At 43.7% G+C, this 10,208-nt stretch overlaps 1 protein-coding gene across 1 annotated transcript; it reads left to right on the forward strand.

Annotated features, from left to right (window-relative positions):
* The first annotated feature begins 1,621 nt into the window (after positions 1-1,621).
* LOC123735234 (stonustoxin subunit beta-like) lies at positions 1,622-7,708 on the forward strand. Its single transcript, XM_045712990.2, has 3 exons — positions 1,622-1,809; positions 3,553-3,599; positions 5,509-7,708. The coding sequence occupies exons 2-3, from the start codon at positions 3,578-3,580 to the stop codon at positions 6,036-6,038; spliced, it is 552 nt and encodes a 183-aa protein (XP_045568946.1). The 5' UTR covers positions 1,622-1,809; positions 3,553-3,577; the 3' UTR covers positions 6,039-7,708.
* The last annotated feature ends 2,500 nt before the right edge of the window (positions 7,709-10,208 follow it).

Below are 10,208 nucleotides of genomic sequence, written 5' to 3' on the forward strand. Positions count from 1 at the left end.
TTCGCGCCACGCCCATAATTGGCTATTGGAGCAGGTGTTCCGCTAGCGGAACGTCTAGATGTAAGAGGTTAATATTACAATTATTTATTTGAATTGCGCGCTCTCCAATTTCCCGGAAGTTGTCGACTGGTGTCCCGCTAGCGGGATCCACGTTCATTTGTATGCTACCAGGATTATGAATAATAATGAATGAATGATGAATGAGAAAGTTACAGAGGCACAAAGATCATACCCCCTCTGTTTTTGGTAATGGTGAGAGGTTAGCATGCTTTGTTGTAGCCTCTGTTATTGGTAATGGTGAGAGGTTAGCATGCTTTGTTGTAGCCTCTGTTATTGGTAATGGTGAGAGGTTAGCATGTTTTGTTGTAGCCTCTGTTATTGGTAATGGTGAGAGGTTAGTATGCTTTGTTGTAGCCTCTGTTATTGGTAATGGTGAGAGGTTAGCATGTTTTGTTGTAGCCTCTGTTATTGGTAATGGTGAGAGGTTAGCATGTTTTGTTGTATCCTCTGTTATTGGTAATGGTGAGAGGTTAGCATGTTTTGTTGTAGCCTCTGTTATTGGTAGTGGTGAGAGGTTAGCATGTTTTGTTGTAGTCTCTGTTATTGGTAATGGTGAGAGGTTAGCATGTTTTGTTGTAGCCTCTGTTATTGGTAATAGTGAGAGGTTAGCATGTTTTGTTGTATCCTCTGTTATTGGTAATGGTGGGAGGTTAGCATGTTTTGTTGTAGTCTCTGTTATTGGTAATGGTGAGAGGTTAGTATGCTTTGTTGTAGCCTCTGTTATTGGTAATGGTGAGAGGTTAGCATGTTTTGTTGTATCCTCTGTTATTGGTAATGGTGAGAGGTTAGCATGTTTTGTTGTAGCCTTTGTAACTTTCTCACTCATCATAATTCATGGCTCATTCATGATTTTTCGTTATTATGCCATCATCAGGATAAATTTAGTAGGGTTTAGAAACATGTTATCTACTCACTTAGAAAGAAAGTTACTCCAGTCATCATCCACCATTCAGTTACTATTGGGTAAAACATAACCCAAAACACAACCAAAACAAACTGCAAATGCAATCAAGTTTACGACCAAATACTAAACTTTTAACTATTTAAATACAGTATGAGTAAATTGGTCAGAATACTTATGACTTCTTCAAATAGAGGGACTAGACACGAAAAGTGCTTTTATTTCAAAACGTAAAACAGTTATGTATGAAAATACCTTCAAATAAAAAGGTGACATTATATACTGTCACCTCATATGAAACATTTGATCTCAAATCCAAAATGTTGGAGTATAGAGCCACATTTAAAATGTTAGCTTCACTGTCAAAATAGATATGGTATGGACTGTATACTCCATACAATCTAAATCTGATACCTCACTGTCTGTCTTTTGACTGATACTGCTTTTAAAACTGGTCTGGTCAGTCTAATCAAATATTTGTACTATATATATTTTTCTCTCTACAAGCAATACTTCGATAGTTTGTCATTTCTAATAATGATATATTAATTTATGAATAGATATGGCAGGTTTCAGGACACTGATATATCTGAATATGTTGAAAAAATATACTGCCACTATTTTCACCACCAAAGAATAGCAGTGTGGCTTTAATATGATTTGACTCTTTGCAGGCTGTCAGGCTGTCTAGTCACAGAGGAAGGCTGTTCTTCTCTGGTCTCAGCTCTGAAGTCAAACCCCTCACACCTGAGAGAGCTGGACCTGAGCTACAATCACCCAGGAGACTCAGGAGTCAGACTGCTCTCAGCTGAACTGGAGGATCCACACTGCAGCCTGGAAAAACTCAAGTATGTGTGTGTCCTTTTTTGTTTGTGTGTCCAGTGTGTGTGAATGTGTGTGTGTGTGAGTCCTGTGTGTCTGTGTGTCCTGTGTGTGTGTGTGTCATTTATGTGTGTGTTGGTGTGTGTGTCCTGTTTTTGTGTGTGTCCAGTGTGTGTGTGTCCAGTGTGTGTGTGTATGTGTGTGTGTGTGAGTCCTGTGTGTGTGTGTAATTTATGTGTGTGTTAGTGTGTGTGTGTCCTGTTTTTGTGTGTGCCCTGTGTGTGTGTGAGTCCTTTGTGTGTATGTGTGTGTGTGTCCTGAGTGTGTGTCCTGTATCTGTGTGTGTCTTGTATCTGTGTGTGTCCTGCGTGTATGTGTGTCCTCTATGTGTGTGTCCTGTGTGTGTGTGTGTGTCCTGTGTGTGTGTGTGTGTGTGTGTGTCCAGTGTGTGTGTGTCCACTTTGTGTGTGTCCTGTGTCTATGTCCTGTATGTGTGTATGTCCTGTCTGTTGGAGTGTCCTGTGTGTGTCCAGTGTGTGTGTGTGTGTGTGTGTGTGTGTGTGTGTGTGTGTGTGTGTGTGTGTGTGTGTGTGTGTGTGTGCCTGTGTGTGTGTGTATGTCCTGTGTGTGTGTGTATGTCCTGTGTGTGTGTGTGTGTGTGTGTGTGTGTGTGTGTCCAGTGTTTAATCAGTGTGTGTGTGTGTGTCCTTTGTGTGTGTATGTCCTTTGTGTGTGTATGTCCTGTGTGTGTGTGCGTCCTGTGAGTGTGCTTCCTGTGTGTGTGTGTGTCCTGTGTGTATGTCCTGTGTGTGTGTGTCCTGTGTGTGAGGTCTGTGTATGTGTGTGTTTGTGTCCTGTGTGAGTGTGAGTCATGTGTATGTGTTTGTGTGTGTCCTGTGTGTGTCCAGTGTGTTCAGTGTGTGTGTGTGTCCTGTGTATGTTTATGTCCTGTGTGTGTGTGTGTCCTGTGTGTGTGAGTCCTCTGTGTATGTGTGTCCTGTGTGTGTGTGTGTGTCCTGTTTTGTGTGTTTGTCCAGTGTGTGTGAATGTGTGTGTGTGTGAGTCCTGTGTGTCTGTGTGTCCTGTGTGTGTGTGTGTGTGTCATTTATGTGTGTGTTGGTGTGTGTGTGTGTGTGTGTGTGTGTGTGTGTGTGTCCTGTTTTTGTGTGTGTCCAGTTTGTGTGTCCCTAGTGTGTGTGTGTGTATGTGTGTGTGTGAGTCCTGTGAGTGTGTGCCATTTATGTGTGTGTTAGTGTGTGTGTGTGTCCTGTTTTTGTGTGTGTGAGTCCTTTGTGTGTATGTGTGTGTGTGTCCTGAGTGTGTGTCCTGTATCTGTGTGTGTCCTGTATGTGTGTGTCCTGTGTGTATGTGAGTCCTCTATGTGTGTGTCCTGTGTGTGTCCTGTGTGTGTGTGTCCAGTGTGTTTGTCCAGTGTGTGTGTGTGCGGGTGTTTCCAGTCTGTGTGTATGTGTGTCCTGTGTGTGAGTGTGTGTCCAGTGTGTGTGTGTCCTGTGTGTGTGTGTCCTGTGTGTGTGTGTCCTGTGTGTGTGTGTGTGACCTTTGTTTGTGTGTCCGGTGTGTGTGTCCAGTGCGTGTGTGTCCTGTGTGTGTTTGTGTGTGTATGTCTAGTGTATGTGTTTGTCCAGTGTGTGTGTGTGTGTGTGTGTGTGTGTGTGTGTGTGTGTGTGTGTGTGTGTGTGTGTGTGTGTGTGTGTGTGTGTTCAGGTGTATCCCTCAATGAATGTCTGTTCTTCTGCTTACCGCTACAGTGTGGAACATGGTGGAGAGAACACAATGAAACCTGGGCTTAGAAAATGTGAGTGTTGACTGCTGTGAGGAATATGACTAAGAATAAGTCTTAATTCAAGTAAGGGAAGACCCCCCTGAAATGGACCAAAATTAATGGGAACATATTGGCACCGTACGAAACATATACACGATGTCCAATACCACTCAAATGGACGGCAGATCATTCAAAGCGTATTGCAAATGTCATATGGCAAATGCCAAGTGTCACACAGCAAAAATCCAAAAGATGGCGAGCGCGCTCCACAGTAAATTGTCATATTGCAAATGCACATCAAGTCAAGACCCAAGGGTCAAATTTGGAACATTTGAAAATAAATGCAAAAACTTATAACCCCCTTAACTTCCCTGGGCTATGTGGGACGTGAGCGTCCCACCTAGTCAACAGCCAGTGGAATCGAGTGGCGCGAAATACAAATACCTAAACAAATCTCTAACTTTGATTTCTCAAACATATGACTATTTTACACCATTTGAAAGACAAAACTCTCGTTAACCTCTTACATCTAGATATTCCGCTAGCGGAACACCGCTCCAATATCCAATGATAGGGCATGGCACGAATTACAAGCTCCTCAAAAATCCCAAAACTTCAATTTTTCAAACATATGACTATTTTACACCATTTTAAAGACAAGACTCTCCTTTATCTAACCACATTGTCCGATTTCAAAAAGGCTTTACAACGAAAGCAAAACATTAGATTATGTCAGGAGAGTACCCAGCCAGAAATAATCACACACCCATTTTTCAAGCTAACATATAATGTCACAAAAACCAAAACCACAGCTAAATGCAGCACTAACCTTTGATGATCTTCATCAGATGACACTCCTAGGACATTATGTTATACAATACATGCATGTTTTGTTCAATCAAGTTCATATTTATATCAAAAACCAGCTTTTTACATTAGCATGTGACGTTCAGAACTAGCATACCCACCGAAATTTCCGGTGAATTTACTAAATTACTCACGATAAACGTTCACAAAAAACATAACAATTATTTTAAGAATTATAGATACAGAACTCCTTTATGCAATCGCGGTGTCAGATTTTAAAATAGCTTTTCGGTGAAAGCACATTTTGCAATATTTTGAGTACTCAGATTTACTATAAGAAAAATTGGATTACCTTTGCTGTTCTTCGTCAGAATGCACTCCCAGGACTTCTAGTTTATACCCAATGTTGTTTTGGTTCCAAGTAATCCATAGTTATATCCAAATAGCTGTGTTTGTTCTTGCGTTCAAGACACTATCCGAAAGGTGACGCGCCGGCGCATATCATGACAAAAAATTTCAAAATATTCCATTACCGTACTTCGAAGCATGTCAAACGCTGTTTAAAATCAATTTTTACGCGATTTTTCTCTTAAAATAGCGATAATATTCCAACCGGGCGACGTTGTTTTCATTCAAAGGCTGAAAGAAAAAATTGAGAATTCTCATGAACGTGCCTATCCAGTGTCACTGTCCCCAGCCTGACCACTCACAAAATCTGCTGCAGTTATCTGCCCAGAGACAGCAGACGCCCCAATCCACTTTCTGGCGCCTTCAGACAGCCAATGGAAGCCTTAGAAATTGTCACGTAACAGCAGAGATAGAGATAACCTAGAAGGACCAGAAATTGTCAGACAGGGCACTTCCTGTATGGAATCTTCTCTGATTTTTGGCTGCGATATGGGTTTTGTTATACTCACAGACACCATTCAAACAGTTTTAGAAACTTTAGAGTGTTTTCTATCCAAATCTACTAATAATATGCATATTCTCGTTTCTGGGCAAGAGTAGTAACCAGTTTAAATCGGGTACATTTTTATATCCGGCCGTGAAAATACTGCCCCCTAGCCCCAACAGGTTTAACATTCTAATGTGAATGATGATGATTTCTAATATTGTGTCTGGTTTCATCCATCAGATGTCTGTGATCTCACATTGGACCTAAACACAGTAAACAGACTCATCTCTCTGTCTGAGGAGAACAGAAAGGTGACATGTAGGAGAGAGAAGCAGCCATATCCTGATAACCCAGAGAGATTTGAGGACTGTGAGCAGGTGCTGTGTAGAGAGGGTCTGACTGGGCGCTGTTACTGGGAGGTAGAGTGGAGTGGGAGAGGGGCTGATATTGGAGTGACATACAAAGGAATCAGCAGGAGAGGAAGGGGTGATGACTGTTGTCTTGGATACAATGACAAGTCCTGGAGTCTGTTCTGCTATGACAACAGTTACACTGCCTGGCACAATAATAATCTCACTATAGTAGACGTCCCCTCCTCCAGCTCCCACAGAGTAGGAGTGTATCTGGACTGGCCAGCCGGCACTCTGTCCTTCTATAGAGCCTCCTCTGACACACTGACCCACCTGTACACATTCTACACCACATTCACTGAGCCCCTCTATCCAGGGTTTAGGGTTCATTATGATGAAGACTCCTCAGTGTCCCTGTAAATAATAACCTGACACACACACACACACACACACACACACACACACACACACACACACACACACACACACACACACACACACACACACACACACACACACACACACACACAAACACACTGGACACACAGAATAGACACATACAAACACTGGACACACAAACACAGGACACACACATACACACACACACACACACACTGAACACACCGACACACAAACACAGGACACCACACACACACACACACACACACACACACACACACACACACACACACACACACACACACACACACACACTGGACACACACACACTCTGGACACACACACACACATACACACACACACTCTGGACACACACACAGGACACACACACACACAGGGCACACACACACACAGGACACACACAAAAACTGGACGGACACACGCTGGACACACACACACTGGCACTCACACACACACTGGCCACACACACACACACACACATACTGACACACCCCCACTGCCACACACACTGGACACACACATACACACTGGACACACACACTGGACACACACACACACAGTGGACACACACACGACACACACACACACACACTGGGCACACACACACTGACACACTGGACACACTGGACACACACAAACACTGACACACTCAAACACTGACACACACACACACTGACACGCACACACACGACACACACACACTGACACTTACACACTGACACACACACACTGGACACACACACACACTGGACAATCACACACTGACACACACACACAAACACACACACACACACACACAGCGGGGACACACACAGGACACACACTGGACACACAAACACACACACTCACACACACACACAGCGGGGACACACACTGACACACACACACTGGACACACATACACTGGACACACACACACTCACACACAGCGGACACACACAGGACACACACTCTGACACACACACACACACACTGTGTGATTTTATGAGATTTTATTTGTGTATGTACCACAGGAGGTTGGTGGGACCTTCATTTGGGAGGACAGGTTTGTAATGGCTGGAGGGGAATAAGTGGAATGGTATCAAACACGTAGTTTCCATGTGTTCCATTTCATTCACTCTGTTCCAGACATTATTATGAGCCGTCCTCCCCTCAGCAGCCTCCTCTGGTATGTACTGTCCTATATGTGAGAGAGCTCCAACAAGGAATTTCAATTTATGTATTACTTTTTATACCTGCAAATGGGAAATAAACTACTTGAACTCCTTATGAATGTCTGCAGCCGACTAGGCTGTTGGCGTCTGACAAGAGGTGAAAATATTGCAGGAATATTCTGCAAATGTTGATGAAAACGTCACTCAATCCACCCAAAACAACATGTAGTCTTTCCACAAGACTCCCATGAAGTTATAGTGTGACGTTATGAGTTGACGTTAAAGTAACATTCTCAGAACATACTGCACTTGTTTTATACTGTTTTAGTTGTATCCTCTGTTTAAACATTTAATCTCTTACAATAACACTGTTAAAATACCAATGTGATCATTTGTTGTCTTTTATGTTGAATAACTAATTGTATAATTATATATGGACATACGCTCCATAGTTGTACAAGTATACAAGGATATATTTTACTTTTCATAATAAAACAGACTTGAAACAAGAAAACTATGTTATTTGTGAAAACAGTTTCGTTATTGATTTTACATTGCCTCTCCCAGTTGCAGGTTGACGTTTGTCATGAATCTTGACCTGGAGGCAGAACTGTGTGATTTCCTCTAGATTTGACTAATCAAATCAAATTTTATTGGTCACATACACATGGTTAGCAAATGTTAATGCGAGTGTAGCGAAATGCTTGTGCTTCTAGTTTCGACAGTGCAACAATATCTAACAGGTAATATCTAACAATTCCAGAAAAAAATACCTACACACAAATCTCAGTAAAGGACTGGAATAAGAAAATATAAATATATGCCAACCTGCCTCCCAGTCATCCCCTCCTTATCTTTACAAGGCTGCAGAACATGCAAGTTAGTGATGTGGGGGTTCACTCATAACCCCCAGTCCCCAGGTGGGTAGATGGCAGGTTGAATAAAGAGAAGCTAGTGATGTGGGGGTTCTCTCATAACCCTCAGTCCCCAGGTGGGTAGATGGCAGGTTGTATAAAGAGAAGCTAGTGATGTGGGGGTTCTCTCATAACCCTCAGACCCCAGGTGGGTAGATGGCAGGTTGTTTAAAGAGAAGCTAGTGATGTGGGGGTTCTCTCATAACCCTCAGACCCCAGGTGGGTAGATGGCAGGTTGTATAAGAGAAGCTAGTGATGTGGGGGTTCTCTCATAACCCTCAGTCCCCAGGTGGGTAGATGGCAGGTTGAATATAGAGAAAACAATAGGTTACATAAAAAAAATCCATAAATGTATAATTATTGTGCAGTTTACACTAAGTGTACAAAACATTAAGGACACCTTTCTGTCCATGACAAACTGACCAGGCGTAACTCAATATTAGGAGGGTATCATTAATGACCCTTTACGTAACAGACAATCCTCTATTCCGGGAACCTTCTTTAAATGTTCCCAAATGTTCCACACTGATACTCTCTCACAGCTGCTCCAGGGCCTCTTGGGTTGAGGAGTCATTCTCTTCTAACCTAGTCACAGCTGCTCCAGAGCCTCTTGGGTTGAGGAGTCATTCTCTTCTAATCTAATCACAGCTGCTCCAGGGCCTCTTGGGTTGAGGAGTCATTATCTTATAACCTAATCACAGCTGCTCCAGGGCCTCTTGGGTTGAGGAGTCATTCTCTTCTAACCTAATCACAGCTGCTCCAGGACCTCTTGGGTTGAGGAGTCATTCTCTTCTAACCTAATCACAGCTGCTCCAGGACCTCTTGGGTTGAGGAATCATTCTCTTCTAACCTAATCACAGCTTCTCCAGGGCCTCTTGGGTTGAGGAGTCATTCTCTCCTAACCTAATCACAGCTGCTCCAGGGCCTCTTGGGTTGAGGAGTCATTCTCTTCTTACCTGATCACAGCTGCTCCAGGGCCTCTTGGGTTGAGGAGTCATTCTCTTCTAACCTAATCACAGCTGCTCCAGGACCTCTTGGGTTGAGGAGTCATTCTCTTCTAACCTAATCACAGCTGCTCCAGGACCTCTTGGGTTGAGGAGTCATTCTCTTCTAACCTAATCACAGCTGCTCCAGAGCCTCTTGGGTTGAGGAGTCATTCTCTTCTAATCTAATCACAGCTGCTCCAGGGCCACTTGGGTTGAGGAGTCATTATCTTCTAACCTAATCACAGCTGCTCCAGGACCTCTTGGGTTGAGGAGTCATTCTCTTCTAACCTAATCACAGCTGCTCCAGGGCCTCTTGGGTTGAGGAGTCATTCTCTTCTAACCTAATCACAGCTGCTCCAGGGCCTCTTGGGTTGAGGAGTCATTCTCTTCTAACCTGATCACAGCTGCTCCAGGGCCTCTTGGGTTGAGGAGTCATTCTCTTCTAACCTAATCACCGCTGCTCCAGGGCCTCTTGGGTTGAGGAGTCATTCTCTTCTAACCTAATCACCGCTGCTCCAGGGCCTCTTGGGTTGAGGAGTCATTCTCTTCTAACCTAACCACAAACAAAGAAAGGATTCAAACAAATAAACATGATGGTCCAACACATTAGGGGAGGGGGCGGCATAGGGAAGGTAGGGGAGAGGAGAGGGGGGGCATAGGGATTGTAAGGGAGAGGAGATGAAAAGGAAAGACTTCCTCCGTGTCAGGTAAGCAGTCTCATAGTCTACCCTCACCAACTAACCAGACTGAGTGAGTTCTGAACATCCCTCTCTGTCCTCTGATCCTGTCAGGTAAGCAGCATCACAGTCTACCCTCATCAACTTCCTGGACTGAGTGAGTTCTGAACATCCCTCTCTGTCCTCTGATCCTGTCAGGTAAGCAGTCTCATAGTCTACCCTCACCAACTTACCAGACTGAGTGAGTTCTGAACATCCCTCTCTGTCCTTTGAAGCTGTCAGGTAAGCAGCCTCAAAGTCTACCCTCACCAACTTACCAGACTGAGTGAGTTCTGAACATCCTTCTCTGTCCTCTGATGCTGCGTCCAAGTCTTCTTGGGTCTTTCTGGTGTTTTTGTCTTGACTCTGTTTTTTCAGTTAGTTGCCAGGCTGCCTGAAAA

Source organism: Salmo salar, chromosome 06 (genome assembly GCF_965601325.2).
Source record: "Salmo salar chromosome 06, fSalSal1, whole genome shotgun sequence".
NCBI classification, from domain to species: domain Eukaryota; kingdom Metazoa; phylum Chordata; class Actinopteri; order Salmoniformes; family Salmonidae; genus Salmo; species Salmo salar.